Source organism: Schistocerca americana, chromosome 8, assembly GCF_021461395.2.
Source record: "Schistocerca americana isolate TAMUIC-IGC-003095 chromosome 8, iqSchAmer2.1, whole genome shotgun sequence".
Classification (NCBI taxonomy): Eukaryota; Metazoa; Arthropoda; class Insecta; order Orthoptera; family Acrididae; genus Schistocerca; species Schistocerca americana.
Window position 1 is genome coordinate 467,172,164 of NC_060126.1, and position 27,810 is coordinate 467,199,973.

At 41.2% G+C, this 27,810-nt stretch overlaps 1 protein-coding gene across 1 annotated transcript in view; it reads left to right on the forward strand.

Annotated features, from left to right (window-relative positions):
- The window catches only part of LOC124545236 (phenoloxidase 2-like), a 261,009-nt gene that overhangs the window by 186,417 nt on the left and 46,782 nt on the right, over positions 1 to 27,810 (forward strand). The window contains exon 11 of the mRNA XM_047124106.1: positions 1,924 to 2,059. Within this exon, the coding sequence (XP_046980062.1) occupies positions 1,924 to 2,059 (136 nt within the window). The remainder of the gene's footprint in view (positions 1 to 1,923; positions 2,060 to 27,810) is intronic.

The window sequence follows — 27,810 nt, forward strand, 5'->3', positions numbered from 1 at the left end:
AGCTTCTGTAAAGTTTGGAAGGTAGGAGATGAGGTACTGGCAGAAGTAAAGCTGTGAGTACCGGGCGTGAGTCGTGCTTTGGTAGCTCAGTTCGTAGAGCACTTGCCCGCGAAAGGCAAAGGTCCTGAGTTCGAGTCTCGGTCGGGCACACAGTTTTAATCTGCCAGGAAGTTTCATATCAGTGCACACTCCGCTGCAGAGTGAAAATCTCATTCTGGAAACATCCCCCAGGCTGTGGCTAAGCCATGTCTCCGCAATATCCTTTCTTTCAGGAGTGCTAGTTCTGCAAGGTTCGCAGGAGAGCTTCTGTAAAGTTTGGAAGGTAGGAGACGAGGTACTGGCAGAAGTAAAGCTGTGAGTTCCGGGCGTGAGTCGTGCTTCGGTAGCTCAGTTCGTAGAGCACTTGCCCGCGAAAGGCAAAGGTCCCGAGTTCGAGTCTCGGTCGGGCACACAGTTTTAATCTGCCAGGAAGTTTCAAATTAAATTTATTTCAATTGGTTTTGTTATATTGACAATTAACTCCTGATACTGACTTTACAAAACATATAGTCTGAATAAAATTTTTACAGATTTGGGTACACACTACATATATTCATTGTGGATAACTATATTTAAATGGAACTTAGGAAAGAGAAATAAATGTAGTTATTACTAGGAGTGCCATAAGAGCAGAGGGAAAGCTTCGAGCTTGCTCTATTTCCCAGATGCTCACTTCCATGTCAAAGAGACTTGCATCAGAATTCAGTTAACCTCCCAGGTAGTTGCCCCTTCCCTCCACTTCTCTTTCTCTTGCTCTCTCTCATTAGCTTTAAGGGGCAGGTGATACCCTATCCCTCCCTCCTCTTCCTCCCCCCTCCCTCCCTCCAATTACCCAAGCACACCCAGGCCTTAATTGTCTCAGCAGATTAACCCACAAGGGCTATGTCTTTCTGAAGTGCAGTCCTGAAATGAAACCATCTCCCACTATTATTCTCCACACCACCTGCCATCTGTTACCCTCCTAACTCAGACTATGTCCTTGTTAAACTGTGAGATATTCACAAACCACCACCTCTATCCCCAAAGTTCCTACCTCTGCAGTCATTCCCATGAAAATACTTGTATCAATGCAGAAGCCACCACCATTTACAACATTAAATGTAGTGCAACCATTTTTTTGTTTGAGGGATTTGCTATATAGCTTTCTGTACAGAGACAGCCAGTTGACAGCATGCATTAATGGACATGGAAGAACCATTTGCTTGTGATATCCATTACTTAGTTTTTCACCATGCTCTATGCTCTGCTCCAAGGATCTGGGTGCCTGCTGTAACATGTTGGCCATTTGCATCACCCCCCCACCCCCGCAACCCCTCCTACCCCCCCCCCCCCCCACCCTCAATCAGCACTAGCTTCCCTGAACTCAAGAGATGAGGACTTGCCATCCATACATTCTCTCACACTCCTAAACTTAATCTCATTAGCCTGAGCCCCCCCCCCCCCCTCCCCTCCTATTTCTTTATGGTGTTTTATTAGAAATTTATGCTGTTTCATTCTTTATGCTTTCTCCCGCACATTATAGCAGTACTTCTTTGTTTTTCCCCTCTCTTTGCTTCCCCTCCCTCTTTCCCTTTTTTTCTTTCTTTATATTCTTAAGCTATGGTATTCTTTTCATCTTTCATTTTCTTTTCCTCTTCTAACCTATCTTGACTTCTTGCATCATTCTTCCTATCACTCTGAAGTGAAACTGGTGCAGTACTTACTAATTAGCTATCTTCAAACTCCTAGTCCTGTTGATACTTTTGTCTTATCTGTGTGACTTATTCCTCTTCACTTTCCATACTCCACCAAGCAATTCATCTTTCCTCCATGAAGAAGGAGCCCATTGTTCCAGAAGCTATCAACCCTGCATTTAATTTTAAATGTTTCTATTAATTTTTTTAGGTTGATAACAATGGACCTCCAAGAATAGGTACTGTGAGAATTTTCATGGCACCAAAGTTTGATGAAAGGGGTCTTCCAATGTTGCTTCGTGACCAGAGACGCCTCTTCATTGAAATTGACAAGTTTTTTGTGCAATGTAAGTCTCTCTATTGTGTTTGCATGATGTATTTATAATTTAAATTTTTTGAATAGTGTTTATGTCATCTGAATACACTAAACAAGGACATTGTGGGTTAAGTGAAATAAAGTAATCTTTCATTTATATTCATTATTAAAAATGAATGTGAGATGCACATCTAGGTGGCATTGTTTTTGGTAAGTTGTTTAGCTGTTAGGGTACCAATTCCACATAACATGCTAGGATGGAGAGGATGGCACATGACAGCATTTGGATACTGCAGCTAAGTGCCAGGCATTAGTAGGATTTCAGGAAGGCAGTACAGCAAACACCAGATGAGAAATTCACCATCAGCGTTGTTCTGTCTTGACACAAAAATCTCCATTTCTTCTAAAATGTCTAAGTGTATATCTTTTTTGTTCACATGTAATATCGCTAACTGTTCTTGGATGGAAACAACATTTTGGAAAGGAGAATCATAATATTTGCTCTGTTCAGAACAGTTAAAAGATCTTACAGGTCAATGTATCTTATAAGTTATTAATGTGTTTGCATCAGTGTTCCTATCCATTAATATTAATTAAAACATTTTTTGGATTAAGCAGATTACCTGTGTCAAGATATACCAACCATATACAGATTCAGATTCTTTATTAGTCATTCAGCATTATTGTGTACAATAGACTTTGTCAGTTCACTTAACCTATTAATTTTATAAATTTTTCCATATTTAAGTTGATATTGGGATTTCTAAAAATTCTTCTAATGAATAGAATGAGTTAGTTAATGAGAAGTTGTGTAACTTTTCCTTAAATACTTTGACTCGCATGCTTGAGGTATGTTTAGACAATTTATTACATATTTTAATTTCCATGTACATATGACTATTGTTAGTTTTTGTTAATCTGTTTTGTAGCAAGAGGAGAGAAGTACAGATTTTTGTACTGTAGTCATACCTTTGATTTGTTACACCTAAATTTGGTAGTTCAACAAGTATATGGTTAACACAATCCAGAATATATAGATTAATAACTGTTAATATTCTGTATTCAATGAACAATCGTTTACTATGTATCCTATTAATCTACCTTTGCCATTAATCTGATTGCTTTCTTCTGGATCAACAGAATTTCATACTTTTTTTGTGTTGCCCCGGAGTATTAACTCATACCCTAAAACATATTGAAAAAAAGCAAAGAATGCTGTCCTTACATATTCAGATGTCACACAGCACGTAAGTCTGTTCAGCTGTAATATAACTCGTGACAGCCTAACTACTATGTGTTCCACATGAGAGTTCCATGTTAGTTTATTGCCAAGTATGATACCTAAAAATTTTGCATTTTGTTTTTCTATTTTTACAGTCTTTGTTAGACTCAACCACATAGTCTCAATCTATTTCTCATTTAAAAGTAGACCATTCACATTAAACCATGATACTGCATTTTCTTTTGGCAAATTCATACTTCTAGCAAGGTTATCAAATACATAGTTTATAGACAGAAAAATTTATCATCTGCATACATATTTGTCTTTACATCTCTGTACCTTGGTAAGTTGTTTATATGTACAAGGAATTGAAGTGGTCCTAATTTAGATCACTGTAGCACCCTGTGTTGAAGCCCTAGTGTGTTTGACAGATGACTTCCTGAACGCACTACTTGCTTCCTTTTATTAAGGTATGATTTGACGAGTTTTAAACTTTTATTACTGGAATTAGTGAAATTGGCCTATAGCTTGCTGGATCTGATTTGCTGCCCTTCTTAAAGACTGGAGTCACCTTGGATAGTTTGAGAGGATCAGGAAAAACTGCTTCTATGAGAAAAAAGTTTATAGAATATGTTAATGGCACTGTGTTGTATCTTTGTTTAGCCTATTGTAGCTCTTTCTTATACAGTTTGTTAATGGTTATATGAATGTCCTTAATTTGATTAGAATTATTTGCTTTGCCAAGGCATTTTAACAGCAGTAGCTTATTTTTTAAATTATTTCTTTGGAACAATATTAGCTTTTAACGTACCTATTAAGTAGTTGTGGAATGTTTCATAAATTGTTTGTGCATTGGAATCTGATAACTTTCATGCAGCCTTGTTTCCATCACCTCGTATGAAGTGTCTGTTAAGACATGTAAATTGATATAGACATTTTTTTAACTCCATTGTGTTATAATTACTCAGTGGTTATTATGTGGTCTGGGGTGTAGTTGTTGTTAATCACATATTGATCAATTAATAAAACATTGTTTCAGAAAGCTTTCATGTGTATATTAAAAAAATGCCCAACAAATGTTTATGGACCCAGCACAGGTGTGAAGATAAGGTTTTATAAATGTTAAAATTGAAGTCGTCCACGGAAATCCTGAGTTGGTTCAGAAGTTACGTGTTTGTTAATCATTCATACTTTGCCAACTGATCATTCTTGCATGCAAACTGCTGATATTTTTTCTCTCATTCAAAGCTAAAAATGAATGGTACAATCTCAATTGGACTTCCAGTGGTTGAAAAGTTGACTGGACATGAAAATTACTTGACATTGAAATTTGCCATGAAGGTGTATTTGGTCCATGACGAATTGTGGGATTTGTTGAAAATGCTCCTTCAGATCCGACGAAATGGGACAATTCTTGGAAGAAGAGAGTCAAAAAGGCACATTTCTGGATTACACTTTTCATCAACAGGATTAATTATTCCCATGTAAGAGACACAAAGACAGCAGCAGAAGCCTGGATGGCCTTAGAAAAGGCATTTGAATACTGAGGACTCACATGTAGAGTGGGATTGCTTAGATCATTAATCACTACCAAATTAGATAAATGCAAGTCGGTAAATGACTGCTGTGATCGTATAATAATGACTGCATTTAATTTAAATGAAATGAAGTCTGTGGTGAATGAAGAATGGATAGGAACTTTGCTCCTGGCTGGATTACCTGAACATTTTCAGTCTATGATCATGACACTTGATAACAGTGGCACACATATCACGGGAGATTCTATTAAAGCGAAACTGCTACAAGACATCAAACCCAAAGACACAAATGGAAATGAAGAATCTGCTCTGTGTACAAATAAGAAGAGGCCGACTAAATGCATTATTAAATGCTACAAGTGCAGTAAACCGAATTGTATTGCTAATTATTGTTCTAGCAAGGACGAAAAGGAGGAAGCTCTTAAAAAAATAATGAGGATATTTATTTAGGAAACAGACAAAACAAAAGAAGATTTTCTTGCTGTTGATGGCAAATGGTTTCACAGAGAGGATATGTGGTATTTAGATTCCTGTGCCTTGACTCACATTACTAATGATGGAAGGAAGCTTCACAATGTCAAGCTATGTAATAGCTCAGTGACCAGTGTGGGTGGTGATGGCTTCATAGCAGAGACTACTGGATGTGTTGATCTGACCTTCTATACTGGTGATATAACAGTAGAAGTAGAAGCATCTGTCATTATTCATATCCCAAACTCATGTGTAAATTTGCTCTCAGTTAGTAAAATTGTAAGCAAAGGGCATAAAGTGACTTTTAACAAAAAAGGTGGCTTCATCTACAATGCAGAAGGTGAACTAATTGCCAAAGCATTGCCTAAGAATTGCATCTATTGTTTAAATACAAGTGAACTGAAACAATGCTACTATACAAGAGATAGTGGATTCTTATGGCATCACAGACTAGGACATATGAATCACAAAAATATGCTGAATTTGCCAAAGGTTTCAACAGGACTAAATGAAGATATTGTGGCTAAGGATCCCTGTGAGTTGTGCATTATAGGAAAACACATCTTCCATTCAAACCTAGCAAAAAGGTATTCCAAACACATCTTAGACTTAGTACATTCTGATTTGTGTGGGCAAATGGAGACATCGTCTGTTGGTGGAAATCAATATTCTCTCACATTTATTGATGATTTTTCAAGACTCAAGTTTGTTTATTTCTTGAAGAAAAAATCTGAGGTAACACATATATTTAAAAAATTCAAAGCCATGGTGGAGGTGTAGACAGGCAGGAATATCAAGAAGTTGCAGTCTGACAGCGGAAAGGAGTATGTCAACGATGAAATAAAAGGATTTCTGGCTTCTGAGAGTATCATCCACCAGCTTACAGTATGTTACAGTCCACAGCAAAATGGTGCTGCCAGGAGAGCTAACAGAACATTGGTTGAAAAGGCTCATACTATGAAGTTCGATACTAACCTACCAAAGGAGTATGGGCTGAAGCTGTGTCTACAGCTACATACCTGTCAAATTGTTCACCATCCACTACACTTGGAGATAATCCAGGATAGAATGTAACAATATTATGAAAAGGAAAGGAGCCACCCACTATATAGTAGAGATGCTGAGTCGCAGATAGGTACAACAGAAAGACTGTCACAAATAAATAAGGCTTTTGGCCATTAAGGCCTTTGTCAACAATACACACACACACACACACACACACACACACGCACAGACGTGTGCACGCACGAATTCAATTCACACACATGACTGCAGTCTCAGGCAACTGAAACCAGTTGGTTGTGTGTGTCTACTTTCCTTTTCATAATATTTTCCTAATATTGTTACACTCAGAAATAAGGTGCCATATGAACTTTGGCATAGGAGAAAGCATTGTTTACCACATCTGGGAATTTTTGGCTGCAGTGCAATGGTTCACATCGCAAGAAGTGGGATAAGAAGTCACAGAAGTTGACATTTGTAGGCTAGTGTCAGGCAACCAAAGGCTATCATTTCATCAATAGGGAGACTGGCCAGGCAGTTGTCAGCAGGGATGTAAATTTCCTTGAGGATGAGAGTTTTTCAAGTTCGAAGACAGAGGAACCTAAGACTATAAATGCCTTATGATTGGAACAAGAAACGGTTCTTCAGGACGTCAATACTTCACAAACTGAAGTAGTTAAATCAAATGACAGTGATAATCAACCTTTTTATGCCTTTGACAGTGATTCAGTACAAACTGAAACTCAAGACAAGCGTCATGAGAATCAAAACCAAGCTCAAAGGTCAAACAGAAAACCAAAACCCGAGGCATGCCTGATCACATTACTTACTATTTGAAAGAAGAACTTCCAGGTGAAGACATTGATGTCAAAGAAGCTTTGGAAGAGACAAATAATGAAAAATGGGAAAAGGCAATGAAGAAAGAATTTTCATCTCTAGTTCGTAATAACACATTTGAAGAATTAGAGCTACCTAGGGGGGACAGAGCACTCAAGACTAAGTGGGTGTTAAAAATAAAACCTGGGACTAGCAGTAAACCAGGCATTTAAGGCATGCCTAGTGGTAAAAGGATGCACTCAAGTTCAAGGTGTTGATTATCAGGAAACCTTGGCACCATTGGTCAAGCATGTATCTATTAGATATCTCTTGTCTATGGCAGCTCGAAAAAGAGCTGGAGATTGACCATGTTGACATCACTACTGCTTATCTCTATGGACACTTAAAGGAAGAAATTTATGTCTTTCCACCAGTAAATTTTGCAACTCTTGGAAAAGTATTGGGGCTGAAGATAGCTGTTTATGGACTCTAACAGGCTGGTAACAACTGGAATCAAAAAATTGATGAGGTGTTAAGAAAACTGAAACTGAACAGATCAAACACTGATCCATGTATCTATTTTCACAGAGATGGAACCAAACTAGTCATCATAGCGTTATATGTCAATGATATGTTATTATTCTCAAATAACAGAAGTGTTTTGGACCAATTCAAAAGTTCTTTGAAGAGATTTCTTGAAATGAAAGATTTAGGACAGATACGCCAGTGCCTAGGCATGAAAATTACATGGGATCATGGTAAAGGAAAAATTTGGATATCCAAGAAATCCTATGCAAAAAAAGTTCTGGAGAAATTTGGAATGAGTGAATCCAAGCTGATCTCAACACCACTTGAACTTAGTTTTGACTTTGAAGCAGATGAATCAGACCTGATATGTGTTTCGCTGTAAATCTCCTGAGCAGATATAATCATTACTTTAAAAAGATTCATAGGTTGCCAGTAAAAATATTGTTTAGATATTTAAAGGGAACTATGTGTAGTAACCACAATCAACAGCGGGAACGCCTTCGGCTGCGGACAGGAGACGCCAGGCGGGGAAGCCGCTGGTGGTGGAGCACGCACCACCGGGTAAACACAGGATGAGTCGGACGACAGACCAACAACAACTGACAACAACAGACCACGACCGACTATGAGCGACACAACAAGGAAGAGATACACAACGGAGGCTTGTGGAAACCACAACACCAAACACCAAACGTAAATCCACTCGGAACCAGAGTTATGCATATGTCAACAACGCGCAACGACCAGAACGCAGTACCGCCGAGATAGAAACGAAATCCAGAGTGAGTACCAGACTGGCTGGACTAGGGCAGAGCGGGTCCCTATATATGAAACCGGAGGGAGCGGCTATTGGCTGCTGTCTGCACGTGGCTTAGTGATGGCGCCCTCGCTGTGTGAGAGCCGCTGCGCGGAATAGCTGCCGCGGAGGCGGAGCCCTCTATGGGCTGACCGCGTCCATTTGTTCTGCCGTGTGTTCGACCTCCGCAGCGGAAGGTACTAGATCCCTCCCCCCCGAAATTGGTGCATAGGGGCGGAAATGCACCGGACGATGCCGAGGCGGGCGGAATGAGGGCACAGGTTGTGAGACGGCCGGAGGGACCACTGGGGAAGGGGAGGGCAGACTGTCTGCGGCATCCATCAAGGTGTCATTAGATGGCAGGAGGTCAATGGCCGTCTCTATACCCCGGCGAGGCGGAAGGGGTGTCTGCAGAGCCGGCGAGGAGATGGAGGTTGAAGGGAAGGGCTCCACCTCGAGGGACGTGTCTGCACTGGGAAGCAGGGAAGGCGGTGGGGGAGGAATCAAGGCAGGGGCCCGAGGGTGGAGCTGGTTATGGTGGTGACGCTCGAGCCCTCTGCGTGTCTGTACGGTCGTCACTCGCCGCCCATGAGCCGCTGTCACTGTAGCGGGCGTTCATGCAGGTGTGCCGCCATAGGAGCGGGCCCACACGGCCATGCCCGTGGCGTAGCACCGGGAGGGGTGGGAGCGGGGCCCAGAAGGGGATGGTGTCAGGAGGTGTAGGAGGGTCCGAGGTTGTCGCCCGTGAAGGAGTTTGGCAGGACTATGACCGGCCACCGCTGTAGTGCGGTAGGTAGTTAGAAACACGATGATGGCCGAGGTGGTGGCGGACGGCTCCACTGATTTCATCAGCTGCTGTTTGAAAGTGCAGACCAGGCATTCCACCACACCATTGGATGAAGGATGGAAGGGGGGAGAGCGAATGTGTTTGATACCGTTAGCGGAGCAGAAGGTCTGGAATGAGGACGCCGTGAATTGTGGCCCGTTATCTGTGACCAACGTCTGAGGAAGGCCTTCAATGGCCAACACCTGGGCCAAGGAGGTGAGGGTGGCATCAGTGGTGGTGGACGCCATGCGAACCACATATGGTTATCTGGAATAGGCATCAATGATGAGGAGCCACATGGAGCCTAAGAAGGGGCCTGCAAAATCGAGATGGATCCTTTCCCAGGGTTTGCTGGGTGTTGGCCAGGGCACGAAAGATTGTGGAGGACTAGCTTGATGGCGCACACACACTGTGCAAACACAGACCATGTGCTCAATGTCTCCATTGATCCCTGGCCAATAGACATGTCGTCGAGCCAACGCCTTCATGCGAGACATCCCCCAGTGTCCGCGGTGAAATAAGTGCAGGACACGGTGGCGTAAGTCCGGAGGGTTGATCACCCGATGGGCGTCCGAGTCCGTGGACAACAGGAGGACATCCTCCATCACCGAAAGTCTGTGTGAGATGTGACGCCACGGGCTGAAGTCAGTTTTCAAACGTCGGGTAAGGTAGGGAGGCCAACCATGGGTCACATAGCGGGGGACTTGCCACAGGATGGGGTCCCTGTGTGTGGAAGCGGCGATTTGCATGGCCATCAGAGGAAAGCCATCGAGAGTCTCCCGGCGGGCAGAGTCGATGTGGAAGCACAGGACTTCCTGCTGGTCGAACGCCGGATTGGGTCCTGCTGGGAGATGTGACAAGGCATCAGCATTAGTGTATCGACTGGTGGGCTTATAGCGGATGGTGTAAGTGTAATTACGCAAGAACAACGCCCAGCACTGAAGGTGCTGAGCCGTCCATTCTGGGAGGTGCGAATGGGGCCCGAAAAGCGACACTAACGGCTTGTGATCCATGAGGAGGGTGAACTGCACCCCAAACAGGTAAATGTGAAATTTCTGAACTGCAAAAATAATGACAAGAGCCTGCTTTTCGATCTGAGAGTAATTCCTTTGCGCAGGGGTTAACGTTTTTGATGCATATGCCACAGGTTGTTCCGACCCATCCTCATTCCTGTGTGCCAGGACTGCCCCAATCCCGTACGCTGAGGCATAGGCCGCCACCACCAAGGGACGATCCGGAGAGAAAGGCATCAGGCAAGGGGCAGATTTTAGCATCGCCTTCAGGCGGGTGAAAGCCTGATCGCAGGCAGAAGCCCACGTGTAAGGTAACCCTCTGCGACACAGGCGATTTAGGGGATGCGCGACATGGGCAGCTTGGGGTAAGAACTTCAAGTAATAATTGACTTTCCCCAAAAATACCTGGAGTTCGGATAAGTTTTGTGGATGGGGAAGGGCATCGATGGCTGCGACATTGCAGTCCGAAGGGTGAATGCCATCTTTACTGAGCCAATATCCTACGTACTCCACTTCCGGTTGAAAAGAACTGCACTTCTCCAGTCAACAACGTAAACCCACAGCCTGCAGGGCGTGGAATAAGGAACTGAGGTTGCCGAGATGTTCCTGGCGCGTGCGCCCCATGACTAAGATATCATCGAGCTAATTGACACAAGCCGGTATTGGTTGCGTGAGTTGCTCGAGATACCGCTGGAAAATCGCAGGGGCAGAGGAAATGCCAAACGGAAGACACTTGTATTTATGGAGACCGAAAGGCGTGTTGATGACGACGATGGCCTGCGATTCCTCATCCAACGGCAATTGGTGATAGGCTTCTGCCAGATCAATCTTAGAAAAGTACTCGCCACCTGCCAGTTTAGCGAGAAGGTCTTCCTGTCGAGGAATGGGATAAGTTTCGACCAAAGACTGAGCGTTGACCGTAGCCTCAAAATCCCCACAAAAACGAAGCAATCCATTGGGTTTCTTGATGACCACTAAGGGAGTTGCCCAGGCACTCGATTGTACTGGCTCGAGAGCCCCCACAGCCTGAAGCCAATCGAGTTCCTGCTTGACGGCTGCACGCAAAGCTACCGGAATAGGCCGAGCCCGACAAAAGCGAGCCCATGCATTCGGCAGTAAAGTGATGTGTGCCTGGAAATCGGAAGCGCAGCCCAGGGCTGCTGAAAACAGGGAGGAAAAGGACGCGGACAGATCGTCTAGGTCCTGAAATGGAACCGTAGTTGAAACGAACTGCACTTCGTCTTGAATGGAAAAGCCAAACTGTGTAAACGCATCTAGCCCAAAAATGTCCGAAGCAGACAGGTGGTCCACCACAAATAGGGCAAGGGGCCGGGGAACGTTTTTGTAGATGGCCATAACAGAAAACTGCCCACGGAGAGAGATGGAACCGTCGCCGTAGGCGATCAACCGCCGCGAGGGTGGGGACAATTCTGGAGACCCGAGACGTGCATACATCGTCAGATTGACCAAAGAAACTGTGGCCCCCATATCGACCTGGAAACGGACATCCTCGTTAAAGATGCGTAGGGTGAGGAATAACTTTCGAGCCAATGTGTCGGTCCGAGGGGCAACTGCGTGTGAAGCATGGACGGCCTCCTGTTGGCCCGCAGGGGCGGGACGGGGGCAGATCGAGTGGCTACGACAGACAGATCGAAGGTGGCACTCTTTCTCACAGAACAAACAGGTCTTCCAGCGATGGGGACAGTCAGCTCGAGTGTGGGCCGAGAAGCACTGGGGGCACGAAGGGAGGGGGCCACGCAGCCGACGTCGAGGGGCGACCGGCAGTTCGGACGCCATAGAGACGTCAGACAGCAAGGAATCTTGATGGTGGTGCCCTCTGGAGACCGCACCCCGTCGACGGCGATAAGGAGTGGAGCGGGAAGTGGACTCGACCGCTGCCACCTGGGGCCGCGCCATGAGTTGTTCGTTCGCCGCTTGAGCAATTTCGAAGGAATGGGCAATACGCAGAATGTCTTCCAACAAGGGGTTGTCCAACTTTAACGCCACAGTGCGGACCTCTGGATCAGGCGCCAGTTGAACGACCATATCCCAAATTAACGAATCTGCATATGATGCCTTGCACTGTTGATTGGTGCACGTGAAGTTGCATTTGCGGCTGAGGCCTTGCAAATCTGTCACCCAGGAACGGTAGGACTGACCCGGCTGCTTGTGGTATTGATGGAATTCTAAGCGAGACGCAACCACGTGGTATCGCTGGGAATAATAGTTAGTTAGCAACACACAGATCTCGTGAAAGGAGAGAGCCATGGGGTCGGCCAATGGTGCCAACTTGCGGAGCAAGAAAAACGTGTCCGGTAAGCCCCAAGGCAAGAAAAACGACCACTGCAGAGAGTCATCCGACACCTCAAAGGCCGTGAAATGTTGCTTCAGACGATGCAGGTACGTTTCCCAATCCTCGTTGGCGTCGTTGAATGGTGGGAACAACGGCGGACGTGGGAACGTGTCTGAAATCGGGGCACCTGGGGAAAGAGGTGGGAGGGAATCCCGCTTATTGACCCTGTCCAAGAGCAACTGCAGAGAGGTCTGTAAGACCTCCAACTGCTACTGCTGCTGTCGCATGAGCTGCTGCTGTTGCTCTAAGCGAGTGAGTAATTTCTCTTCCATACTCCTACGTTCCGTTTACCTTGTCGCCAAATGTAGTGACCACAACCAACAGTGGGAACACCTTGGGCTGCAGACCGGAGCCGCCAGGTGGGGAAGCCACCGGCGGTGAAGCACGCACCACTGGGTAAACACAGGACGAGTGGGACGACAGACCAACGACAACTGACAACAACCAACCACAACCGACTATGAGCGACACAACAAGGAAGAGATAAGAACGGAGGCTTGTGGAAACCACAACACCAAACACCAAACATAAATCCACTCAGAACCAGAGCCAGGCAAATGTCAACAACGCGCAATGACCAGAACGCAGTACCGCCGAGATAGAAACGAAATCCAGAATGAGTACCAGACTGGCTGGACTAGGGCAGAGCGGGTCCCTATATACAAAACCGGAGGGAGTGGCTATTGGCCACTGTCGGCACGTGGCTTAGTGGTGGTGCCCTCGCTGCATGAGAGCCGCTGCGCAGAATAGCCCCCGAAACCCTCTATGGGCTGACCACGTCCATTTGTTCTGCCACGTGTTCAACTCCCATGGCGGAAGGTACTAGACTATGGATTACAAGCTAAAATTTTCTAGAGATGGCAACAGAGAAATAATGGCCTTCAGTGATGCAGGTTGGGGAAATAAAATCAATGACAGACACAGTAACTGGTTCATACATAAAATTGCAAAACTCTTTAATTTAGTGGTCTAGTAGAAAACAAAAAACTATGAAGCTGAGTATATGGCCTTGGCATCAACTGTTCAAGATTTACTGTGGTTAAAACAACTTATTTTTGAGGTAGATCCAAGCAATGTCATAAAGCAATTTACAGTGTATTGTGATAATAGAGGAGCCATTCAGTTAGCCAAGAATCCAGTGAAAAACTCTAGATCAAAGCATAGAGCTATAAAGTATCATTTTATAACAAGGCATGTTGAGTCAGGGGTTATTAATGTTGAACATCTGGTTTTTGAAGAAATGTTAGCGAATGCTTTCACAAAACCACTTAGCAATGCCATACATGAACCATGTGTAAGAAACTGTAGTCTTGTGAAATAAGTGAAGGAGTGACTATACACTTAGACTTCGTACTGTGTGTAGATGTCAGTTTCAGGGGACATGTTGTGATATGTAAAGTAATCTTGTTGTTGTTGTGGTCTTCAGTCCAGAGACTAGTTTAATGTAGCCGTTTGTGCTGCTCTATCCTGTACAAGCTTCTTCATCTCTGAGTAACTACTGCAACCTAAATCCTTCTGAATCTGTTTAGTGTATTCATGCCTTGGTCTCCCTCTATGATTTTTTTACCCTTTGCACTTTCCTCCAATACTAAATTGATGATCCCTTGATGCCTCGGAATGTGTCCTTCCAACCAATCCTTTCTTCTAGTCAAGTTGTGCCACAAATTCCTCTTCCCAGCATTCTTCTGTAGCACCACGTTTCGAAAGCTTCTATTCTATTCTTGTCTAAACTGTTTATTGTCCATGTTTCACTTCTGTACATTGCTACACTCCATAAAAGTACTCTCAGAAAATATTTCCTGACCCCTAAATCTATGCTTGACATCAACAAATTTCTCTACTTCAGAAATGCTTTCCTTGCCATACCCAGTCTACATTTTATATCCTCCCTACTTCAACCACCATCAGTTATTTTGCTCCCCAAATAGCAAAACTCATCTACTACTTTAAGTGTATCATTTCCTAACCTAATTCCCTCAGCATCATCTGATTTAATTCAACTACATTCCATTATCCTCATTTTTCTTTTGTTGATGTTCATTTTATATCCTCCTTTCAAGACACTGTCCATTCTGTTCAACTGCCCTTCCAGGTTCTTTGCTCTCTGACAGAATTGCAATGTCATCGGCAAACCTCAGAGTTTTTATTTTTTCTCCATGGATTTTAATTCCTACTCCAATTTTTTTTTTTCATTTCCTTTACTGCTTGTGCAATATACAGATTGAATAACATTGGAGATAGGCTACTACCCTGCCCCACTCCCTCCTCAACCACTGCTTCCCTTTCGTGCCCCTTGACTCTTGTAACTGCCTTCTGTTTTCTGTACAAATTGTAAACAGCCTTTCGCTCCCTGTTTTGACCCCTGCCACCTTCAGAATTTGAAAGAGCGTATTCCAGTCAACATTGTCAAAAGCTTTCTCAAAGTCTACAAATGCTAGAAACATAGGTTTATCGTTCCTTAATCTATTTTCTAAGATAAGCCATAGGGTCAGTATTGCCTCACATGTTCCAACATTTCTATAGAATCCAAACTAATATTTCCCAAGGTTGGCTTATGCCAGTTTTTCCATTCATCTGTAAATTGATATTGATAGTTTTTTTGTTTACTCCATTGTGTTGCATTTACTCGGTGGTTATTATGTGTACTGGGGTTTGTAGTTTTTGTTATACACATACTGATTAATTAATAAAACATTGTTTCTAAAAGCTTTCACATGTATATTAAAAAGTGCTCAACAGTGTCTTAACTCTACTGTTTACATGGAGTGGTCTGAGAAATCAGATTCCTTTACACCGGTGGAGTTCATATCATGAGCACAATTGACAAAAACATTACCTAAACACGCATTTAGTCTTGTCAGTTCTGAATTGACATGAAAGGAAATTGTGCTTCCTTAGCATATTTAGTAACTTATTTACACCGGGTTTGTCATATGTTATATCATAGTTTAAATTGAAGTCTCCCCCAATTATAGTTAAATATTGTTTCCACTTTGTTATGTGGCAGAGTAAACTGTCTAAATTATCTAAAAATGTTTTTTCATCTGAGTCAGGGGAATGGCAAATACATACTCAGATAAGTTTCATTACATCACATATGATTCCAGTAATTTCAAATTGTTTCTCTACACATGCCCAGCTAAGATTTATTGCTCTAAACTCTATTTCATTTGAAATGTTGATAACAGGACCATGATTGCGGTACCGAGATCTGCAAAAAACTGCTTCCATGATTTTAACCCTCTGGTACATAGTATTCTATTTGTCCTCGTTTAAGCCAGTGTTAAGATAAATATAGGGAAGAATTACAATGCATTGTTAATTTTTACTTGTTGACCATCTAACTGCAACTGAACGAAACACAATTTTCGTGCCATATGCGTTTTCCTTCATTCTTTGCAAGACATCTTCAGTGGCCTGGAATATGTACATATTTTTACTACTTGGTTTACATTTTGGGGGAATGTATACATAGGTTATAAACCATTCTGGTGGTTGATTTTTCTGTGGCATAGTAATATTTTAAAGTCTACTTAAGGTTCTGTGGATGATTTTCTGCATGTTGTGCTTTAGTTCCATTTTTGGCACTGTTCCTCTTCTTATAATTGCCATTTAGGTTTTTGTTTTTCACACTTCACAGCACTAGGAACTGAAAACTTGTTATGATGCTATGTTTTTGTCACTGACTGTCAGATTGTATTGCCAAATATTGCATTTCGGAAGAGTGTCAGAAGCATGATATGGAGCAAGGATGTACCCCAAATCTGGTGGTATTACCTATTACCTTATTGTCAATGATGTTCCTATTCATCTCACTATCATACAAGAAGTAGTCAACTATCAAACAAAATCTCACATTCCACAACAACGTCACTACAGAAGCAATAACAGAAATAACAGATTTGCTCAGATTGACAACCAAACAAAACCACTTCCAGATTGAGAATGAATATTATCTGCAAAGTGATGGACTGCCTATGGGATCCCCAATATCAGGAATATTAGTAAACATTTTTATCAGTCATCTAGAAAATCAGATATTTCAAAAGGTTAACCACTAATGAAAGATTTAAAATCATATATTGGTACAGTTATGTGGATGACATTATTTGTCTGTTAGATGAGCCAAATGAAAAAATAGATGAACTCCATTCTGAAGTCAACAAAGCACATCAGAACATAAAATTCACACTTGAAAAAGAAAAAGAAAATCGAATAAATTTTCTTGACACAACAATAATAAAAGAAAAGGCAAACATACATTTAATGCCTTCAGAAAAATAACAGCCACAGACAAGTAACACATTCCACATCTAATCAAGCCCACAACGAGAAGCTTGCTACACTAAGACACATTTATATAGATTAAACAGGATCTCACTCAACAAGATAAACTACGAAAAAGAAATGAGTACAATCATACAAATAGCTAGGAACAGTGGGTATGAAAACATGTGGTGCACATTTCCTGAATACAAGATAACTAGCTAGCTGCAAACTCACAAACACACTCAAGACACAAACACAATGACAAATCATACAGAAAAGATGCAGATGGTATACTATGACTTACACAAATAAATTAACATACAGAGTGGTAAACATACTAAAGAAACAGAGCTTCCAAATAGCATATAAAACTGTGCAAACCCTCCAAACAAACTTAAGCCAATCAACAACAAAGAGGAATAATTCCAGGGATCAGGAATATAAAAACTTGAATGACAAAGTTGTGATGCAATATACATAGGCCTGACATGCAGGAATTTTAAAACAAGATACAAAGAATACATCAGGTGTTGGAAGTACGAAACAAACCATTCCACATTTGCAGAACACTTAAAACACCATAACGACCCACCCACAAACATGGAACAAGACATGAAAGTAATGAGAATGAACAACCATGACAAATACCTTACACAAATGCAAGAACACACACACACAATCAGATCACAGATATATTTTTAAAAAATTACATTCAAAAGTTGGCAACAACATTCGATATTTGGCAATACAATCCAACAGTCAGTGACAAAAACATAGCATCAAAACAAGTGTTCAGTTCCTAGTGCTGTGAAGTGTGGAAAACAAAAACCTAAATGGCAATTATAAGAAAAAGAACAGTGCCAAAAATGGAACTAAAGCACAACATGCAGAAAATCATCCACGGAAGCTTAAGTAGAATTTAAAATAGTAGTACGCCACAGAAAAATCAACCACCAGAATTGTTTATAACCTATGTATACATTGCCCCAAAATGTAAACCAAGTAGTAAAAATATGTGCATATTCCAGGCCACTGAAGATGTCTTGCAAAGAAAGAAGGAAAACGCATATGGCACGAAAAAAATTTTTTCAGTTGTAGTTAGATGGTCAACAAGTAAAAATTAACAGTATACCACAATATTACATGCAGCTGAGGAAGACAGGACTACAAAAGTTGAAGATAGGAAAGAATACTTATTTCCTGGCAATAATTCGTCCAGTATCTCAGCTTTACTTTCAAGACCCTAAATTTTAAAAAATATCTCACTTATCTGTGAGTTTGCAGGCTGATTTTTCACATTTTTATTTTATTCCTGGCTTGAAACCATAAAAAATTTTCATTAAGTGACCTAAAGCAGTGCTGTACTGCTGCTCCAGTTGTTGTTGGTTCTGCTGCTGCTATTGCTGTTGTTGCTGCTGCAGTTGCTGCTACTGCTTCTGACGATGATAGTGATGATGATGATGATGATGATGATGCTGTTTCTGTTTCACTTACTATAACCTTCTTTCCCTGTTGATTTAGATGAAAATTGTGTGATGTGTGGAAACTTTTCCCCAAATTGCTGATGTTCACAAAAGTTACATTTTCAAACCACCTGCAAATATTTTGCATGTCTGTCTTGCATTTCCAACTTGTTTGTTTACACAGGACCATTCTCTCAAGCCATAAAGATGTGGCACTGAAAAAACAAAAATGTTTGTTCCACTCAGCTCATACAGTTTTCTTTTTAATGAGATTAAGAGATCCTTTTTTTCATTTCTTGCGACACCGTTTGTTCCCACCGGGAAAGTGATAAAGTCCATTTTGCTCAATGAGGAATTTTTTTCCTGGCTCATTGATGTAGCAGCACTGAATTTTGCTCTGGTTTTATTATGCAATTAAAATTCTGACTGCTTGTCCACCGAAATTCAGTTGCTGTACTTTGCCCTTGGCTGCCTGCATACAGTTCAATTTTATGTGCACTTCCTGTTTGGAGCTTACTGTTTTCTGCCTACCTTTACTGTGTGTGATCTCTTGTTTGGCACTATTTATTTTGTTTCTTTTGCTAATGTAAGTTGATAATGCCTCAGGTGAACAGCTTATCAGTGGCAAATGTTTTGAGAGCACTTTTGCTTATGATCTTTTACTTAACTATGGCTGAAATGTTCAGTGTTCTACCTCATTCACAAAGTCGTTTTGTTTTCCATGTGGTACAATTGAACTGTCAACAACACTATCACAATCCATAGTAAAAAGAGCTTGAAAGTGATTTTCATGCACTACATTTATGATCTGTTCACAGTTTCCTATATTCTGTATTATCTGTTTGTGTCTTTTGAACTTTACTTCCAAGCAATTCTCTGACAAAGTCGAACTTTCATGCCGTGATTTTGTCTGTTTTATTCTGTAGACTGTTTTCTTCTTTAAGTTTCTTGATATCCATCTTCAATGAACTGATAATAAATTGTAAACTAGACATACGTTCTGTGAGCTTTGTTATTTTGTCCTTACAACTGTTACAGTTTTTCTTTTTAACAGCATAATTGACCTTTTTTCGCAGGGCCACACATCAGATTTTTACACTAGCGGCCATCTTGTCTCACACTGAGGTACCTCAGTTACTTCAGACTGCTTTCATAGAAATTCTGGAAAAGTAGGTTGGCCAATGCCTTCATATCACACTTTGCAGGATTAGTTGACAGAAGCCAGTGCCCACAAAATCCATTACATCACTATAAATAAGAGGTGGTTCTGACTTCCTATAAATGTTAGTAATGCAGGGGTAATTTCTAAAAGACAAAGCATATAGGAAAACTTGAATCACACAAAGAAATCTGATAAAGGTAATACAAGTAAAAATATCAACAGGGGAAGAGAATTATGATTTATAGTTATAGATCAAGTGCTGGCTACTGGACTTTGATATATGAAAAGAGTGAAGAACTCATTAAAATTATATAACACTTGCCAACTAGAGAGCTGAGATCACACCTCTTGAATGTGCTTCCTCTGCATCAGCAGCGTCCTGAGTTCTGCAGTACAGACAGCATTGCTCATCCAGTAGTGAGTAACAGTAGTGAGTGACATGTCTTCTAGCCATACATTTGCTTCTTCAGTTTATTGTAAGCCAACATGTACTGATGCATACTTACGAGCGTCAAGTTGTCATCACCCATTGCAAACTATGAGCATATTTAAAATACTCATACACAGAGCTCACACTGTCTCAGGCCTAGATATTTTGCCTAAAGAGCTTGCCCACCTAAAGATAGTGTTCAGAGAAAATGAGTATTCTAACCAGCAAATTAATGAGGCACTGTTAGTTAAAACCAAGAATCAGAAAGTGGATAAAGAGGAGAACACACTGACAAAATCTTTGGCTTTTATTCCATTTGTGGGCAACATCTCATTTAAATTATCAAGAATCTTCAGTAAATGAGTAAATGGCAGTTGACAGTGATTTTCCATCCATCATATAAGATTGCAGGTCTCTTGGGATCAGTGAAGGACAACTCATTATTGTGGAAGGCCAGAATTTACAAAATACTTTGTCAATGTGGTATGGCATACATAGGACAGACCACACACACTGTGAAAGAATGCTGCACTAAACATCAATGTTGCACTCACCTTTTATAACCAAGCAAGTCTAGTAATGCTGAATGTTGTGTTTCCACTGGACTTTCAATGGAGTGTGATAGAATGATGAGTCTGACCACAGCAACATCTTTTTGGGACTCCATTATTAATGAATCTGTGGAAATATGCCTGGTGAAAAAGCTGATGAACTGTGATAGCGGCTACCAGTTGGAACAGTGCATAGAACCCTATCATCTCCACGATGTGTTCTAATTGAAGATGACAGAGTGGACCGAAGGTTTGCGGAAAGTGGTAATGCAGACGATAGCTGAGTTCTGCGGTTCCATCAGTGAGGGCACTGCTGCCAGAAAGTGTAGGCTGTCTGTCAACTTAATTTTGACACTTAAATGGAATACTTGCAGTGTGCTATATATTGTGAAATGGAGCTTTGTCAACTTCAATGGCTCACCTGAAGATGACTGGCAGATGCCCGGTTGATATGTGGTGGGATGTCTTAAACAATGATTGGCTGCAAGCCCAAAATTTGTTAGAACAGTATTGTGTTGTCACTAGAGAACCTGTAATGGCAGACTGGATTGGCCAGGAGAGCTCAGTGTCTTCAAACTTGAACTGGTGATTAAACCCCACCTGAGTAACAAATCCATAAGGGACATTTCAACTGTTCTAAACCTACCCAATATGATTTTTGGTGGTATGATTCTGAAGTGAGAATGTGAAGGTACAACCATAGCTAAATCAAGCTGACCTCACATGCTGGCAGACAGGAACACTGGAACACTGCAGAAGCTGGTTATAAAAAAATCTCAAGAAATCAGAAGAAGAAATAACTCATGGGTGCCAAAGTGCTACCAGCAGTCCAGTGAGGACAATAATGATTACACATAGGGAGTTGAAAAGAAGCTAGTACAATGGTCAAGTAGCTGCTCATAAGCCACACGTTTTGATAGTTATACCCCCCCTGAGCCACGGACCTTGTCATTGGTGGGGAGGTTTGTGTGTCGAAACAAGCCCCGGAGTAGACAACATTCCACTAGAACAACTGATAGCCTTGGGAGAGCCAGGCCTAACAAAACTCTACCATCTGGTGAGCAAGATGTATGAGACAGGCGAAATACCCTCAGACTTCAAGAACAATGTAATAATTCCAATCCCAAAGAAAACAGGTGTTGACACAAGTGAAAATTATCAAACTGTCAGTTCAATAATACATAGTGGCAAAATACTATCACTAATTCTTTACAGAAGAATGGAAAAACTGGTAGAAGCTAACCTAAGGGAGATCAGTCTGGATTCCATAGAAATGATGGAACATGTGAGGCAATACTGACCTTACAACTTACTTTCGAAGGTAGATAAACAAAGGGCAAACCTATGTTTCTACCATTTGTAGGCTTAGAGAAAGCTTTTGACAATGTTGACTGGAATACTCTCTTTCAAATTCTGAAGGTGGCAGGGGTAAAATATAGGAAGCGAAAGGCTATTTACAATTTGTACAGAAACCAGATGGCATTTATAAGAGTCAAGAGGCATGAACGGCAAGCAGTGGTTGAGAATGGAGTGAGACAGGGTTGTAGCCTATCCCCAATGTTATTCAATCTGTATATTAAATGAGCTGAGAAGAAACAAAAGAAGATTTTGGAGTAGGAATTAAACTCATCGGAGAAGAAATAAAAACTTTGAGATTTGCTGATGACATTATAATTCTGTGAGAGCAAAGGTCGTGGAAGAGCAGTTGAACAGAATGGGCAGTGTCTTGATAGGAGGATATAAAATGAACATCAAAAGAAGCAAAACAAGGATAATGGAATGTAGTCAAATTAAATCAGGTGATGCTGAGGGAATTAGATTAGGAAATTAGACTCTTAAAGTAGTAGATGAGTTTTGCTATTTGGGGAGCAAAATAACTGACAATGGTTGAAGTAGAGAGGATATAAAATGTAGACTGGCTATGGCAAGGAAAGCGTTTCTGAAGAAGAGAAATTTGTTAACATCAAGTATAGATTTAAGTGTCGGGAAGTCTTTTCTGAAAGTATTTGTATGGAGTGTAGCCATGTATGGAAGTGAAACATGGACAATAAATAGTTTAGACAAGAAGAGACTAAAAGCTTTTGAAATGTGGTGCTACAGAAGAATGCTGAAGATTAGATGGGTAGATCACGCAACTAATGAGGAGAAGAGGAATTTGTGGCACAACTTGACTTGAAGTAGGGATAGGTTGGTAGGACATGTTCTGAGCATCAAGGGATCACCAATTTAGTAATGGAGGGAAGCGTGGAGGGTAAACATCGTTGATGGAGACCAAGAGATGAATACACTTAGCAGATGCAGAAGGATGTATGGTGCAATAGTTACTCGGAGATGAAGAAGCTTGCACAGGATAGAAATGCATCAAACCACTCTCTGGACTGAAGACAACAACAACTATAATTATTCACTATAGATAATGATACAATGTTGTGATTAATCCCGGAAAGTTAGATGTATGGTACAAAAAACATTGCAGTTGATTCCTGAGACAATTTTGGAAGCTGACTTTTTCATTATCATCATCATCATCATCATCAGGCTTTCCTTTTCAGCGAGCCGGGTAGTAACTTGGTGAACAATGTGCCTCCATTGGTTTCTGTTCTGGTATAGCTTTTCCCTCCCCACTACATCCCATGTTACTCCTCTCCTCTTGAGATCTTCCTTAACTTAGTCTGTCCATCAATTTCTAGGTTGCCCAACTGGTCTTCTTCCTGGTACCTCCATCTCTAAATACTGGTGTGGAGTTCGAGTTCGGTGCATTCACTTCACATGACCGAACCGCTTCAGTCTCAAAGCACTCATCCTCTCCTCTGTAGTCAGTGTCACTTGCAGGTCTCTCCTTACATAATCATTCCAGACTCTGTCTCTCCTAGATTTTTGTAGAGCTGACCTAATGAACTTCATTTTACATGTTTGTATTTGACTCTCTTCTCTCTTACTTATGACACAGGCCATATATCATTAAAAGTGTGTAAAGCTTCTTATATTTTCTTACCAAGCTCTTGTGGTGTGATTTTAGTTCTACATATGAGGAGAATTGTTCCAATGTCTTTTTATAGCCAAGATGTTATATCTCTTCTTTTTTGACTGTGTCACCTAGAATTTGAAATAGTGAACTTTTCTTCCCAGCATTGTTTCATGTGAAATTCAGATCTTAGTTTTCTTTCATTTGCAACTGCATTCTTACTGTAAGTACAGTTGCAATACATTACAGTTCACTTCTTTATCTTACTGTAAGTACAGTTGCAATACATTACAGTTCACTTCTTTATCTTTTCTGTGATACAGTAACTTTAGTATTCTCACAAAAATAGCTCAAATATTGTAATAAAGGATTCGTAAGTCTTCATCTAATAACACATCTTTAATGTGTAAGTGTCTTCAGTGTAATACATTCTTTCACAGTAATTATTCTTAGACATGGAACATTTATGCTCAAGGCACAGCAAATTTTATATTCTATAAAAGTAAAGATTAAAATATTCTTATTTGTTTTTGTTTCTCATATAGAATCTTTTTGCATTTGTTAAGAAAAATTTCATAATTTTAAACATCAGCCTACAACACTTAAATGATACACTATGTAATGAGGGGTAAATGACACTTAAGGTGGTGTAAAGAGCAACGCCACTGCACAGCAGATGACTGAAAATGAGTGATTTTGAGTGATGAATCATTCTATATTCTGTGGCAGTTTGATAGAAGTGTTTGCATTTGGCAAGTGCCTAGATTGTGTTGCATACTGGCAGCAGGGATATGTGGATGAGGCAGTGTTGTGGTATGGGGGTATTTTTCATTATTCAGGTGTGGTCCCCATACTCTTCTTAAGAAAAGTGCTAATTGTGTAAGGCTGTGATCACATTTTACTGCACTGTGTACAGCAGAGGAACAGTTTGAAGACAACGTTTGTATCAGCATGACAGCATACCCTGACGTAAAGCAAGCATTTGCAAGGCAATTTTTGTAGACAACAATATTCTTCAAATGGACTGCTCTGCCCAGGGCCCCAACCTAAACCCAATGGAATACCCTTGGTATGAGTTACAATGTCAGCTTCACTCCAGACCCCAGCATCCAACATAAGTACCTTCTCTGGTTTCTGCTTTTGAGGAGGAACGGGCTGGCATTACTTTGCAGATTTTTAGACACCTCATTGAAAGTGTCCCCAGCAGAGTTCAGGCTCTCATATAGGCAAAGTTTGGACACAGCTCATATTAATGTCCAATAATAGGTGTCTGAATACTTTTGTTCAATTAGTGTATTTTCATTCTGAACACTTTCATAATATTTCGAAGGTATTATTTTATCATTAGTAAGGTGATAGTATATCACAACACACAGCATGCTAGCTTGCGAGACAGTGAGGTGAGCCAGACCTACATTGAAACCACTGGCAGATTAATGACTGTGGGCTGGTACAACGACCAGCCTGTGTTTGGCTTTTAGGCAGCTTCCCACGCTCCTTTAGGCAAATGCTGGCTGATCCCCAAATTCTGCATCAGATAATATGATCCACAAACAAGCAAAATAGGATAATTCAGAAAACGCAATTTACATAGCTCACAGACAGATGGTACATGTCTCCCCTCTATTAGATTATCTAGATGGCTGTGGCACCTGGAGGGGAATCCAGCCACAAAGTTATATAATGAAGCAAATAAAATACACCTAGTCCCATACAAGTGGATCCTGAACTAGACAGGAAAAATTCTAAGGAAAAAGAAGGGAAAATAGGTAGTCAGAGGATGAAATGAAATCATGCTTGCCTCTTTTGGCGCAGTGTTGTTGGCAGCTCTACCTTGTTGGTTCAATTTTTGGCGTGAAGCGTGGAACTACATGTCAACCACATTAACAAACAGTTGTCGAAAATTAAGATTCTTCTTCTTCTTCTTCTTCTTTTTAAATCTAAACATTATTTTTGCATTTTGTTTTGAACAGCATTTACCTTATATAGCACCCATTTTAAAAAGATGTATTAATTCTTCATATGAAATGTACTGAACCCTTTCTCTTCTGTATTACCTGTGGCATCGATATTTCATACATTTTAATCAATACTACTGTGCACTTTCTTCATCCTTTTAGCTGCTGTTGCGATTATGTGACATCTGTTGCATGGGCATGGCAACATTTAAATTCTTGTTCTTCTTTTTCATATACCTTTGTCTGCGCGTAGACACTTTCAGAGTACCAGGTAGAAGGACTGGTGGCACATGTAAACATGTCCAGAGCACACAGGGACAGGTACAAAGGTGCGCGCATTAACACGTCCAGAGCAGTTAAAGGGTTAATGGATCTGGCATGGTTAATTTAAGTGGTGGCCAAACCTCTTCCTGTTGCCACCCCGTTACTGACTAGGATGGAATGTGCGTACCCCAACTGTCTGCATATAGTGTGATTCATGTGAAAGTGTGCAAAAGTTTCCTAAATGTTTCCATATCAGGTAAGTAGGGTGGGCTGTGGGTACCAGCGTGTTTTTCACCTTTGGTTGGTTGGTTGGTTGGTTGGTTTTGGGGAAAGAGACCAAACAGCGAGGTCATCGGTCTCATCGGATTAGGGAAGGACAGGGAAGGAAGTCGGCCGTGCCCTTTCAGAGGAACCATCCCGGCATTTGCCTGGAGCGATTTAGGGAAATCACGGAAAACCTAAATCAGGATGGCCGGACGCGGGATTGAACCGTCGTCCTCCCGAATGCGAGTCCAGTGTGCTAACCACTGCGCCACCTCGCTCGGTTTTTCACCTTTGGATATAGGAAACTGTTTAAAAGCCACATCCAGGTTGGCCGACACACTGACTCCGTGATTAATCCGCTGGGTAGATTTGATGCGGGGCTGGTGCACGTCCTTATCCTGGAAGCAGCACTTTAACATGTGCGGCTATCCAGGTGGGTCAACATTCGAATACAATGACCCATCTGTTAAGTGGTGAACATGAAGAAGCAAGGTTCTTAAAATCTTTCACCAACTTTGATAAGATTTCTATTGGTGATATTATGTCAAAAAGAAAGAATGTTATGATGGCTCAGTATTTCAATTTATCCATCTGAATGAAACATATACATCACTATTACTGTAAAGTCTGTGTAAAACTACCATATTTACTCGAATGTAAGATGCACTTTTTTTCCAGTTTTTGTAATCCAAAAAACCACCTGTGGCTTAGAATTGAGTGCAAAGTAAGCGGAAGTTCTGAAAAATGTTGGTAGGTGCTGACACAACTAACTTCTGCCATCAAATATATGTAGCGCTACACAGGCATGCTTTGCAGGCACAAAGATAAATACTGGCGCCAAAACCTCTGTGTCATTTTCACACATTATCCAACGAAGTAAATAGAAATTCCGTATTGTCCATCTTCGAATGTAGCAGCCTTTCCAATATTCGTAGCAATAAAAATAAATTTCTTTACACAAAAATACCAATAATGCCCAAGGCTTTAGGATTGTTACACGAGTTTGTATGCTGGGACTCATCAAGATTTTGTGTAGTGGCACCTATTGCTTTGTGGAATTTTTGTGAAGTGCTTGTTGGTGTTAGTGAACCATAATGAGTGCCAAATTCAAGAGGGGAATTATTTCTTTTGTGGAACACAGTTCTAATGGTACTGCAGGTCTGTGATACAGGATCGATGAGAGCAATGTCAGGTGAGGGAGACTGCAGAGAGAAAATTATTTTAATGTTCAAGTAGCAGGAAAGCATTTAGTGGGCCAAAATATGGCCGATATCATGCATTAGAAGTGATTTTAAATGAATTTGTTAAGGAACAGCATCAGAAATTCCTGCCTGTGAATGCCGAAATTTGAAAACTTAAGGCATGTGAAATTGCTGGAGAGCAAAAAATCGAAAATTTTAAGGCAGGTCGCAGCTGGATTGATCTGTTTATGAAGCGCTGGGGTTTGCCACTTTGATGGCGAACTTCAGTTGCACAGAAGCTGCCGAAAAATTATGAAGAAAAACTTGTGGAATTTCAGTGCTTCATAATGCGGCAGTGCACAGAAAAGCAATACCTTCTCAGTCAGATAGGAAATGCTGACCAAACTCCCATATATTTTGACATTAAATCACATTATACGGTTGACACCAAAGGAAAGAAAGACATAAGTGTTCTTAGATCAGGGGGTGAAAAACAGTGGATGTTCGTCATGCTTGCTTCCACAGCAGATGGACATAAATTACACCCATTCATAGTTTTCGAGGAAAAGACTTTACCGAAACCAGAAGTGTTTCTAAAAACTGTAATTGTACAAGCAAACAAAACTGGGTGGTTTTTGGAGAACATGGTGCTGGAATGGATTAGGCATGTGTGGAATTGTTGTCCTGGCGCAATGCTTGGTTTCGCAGTC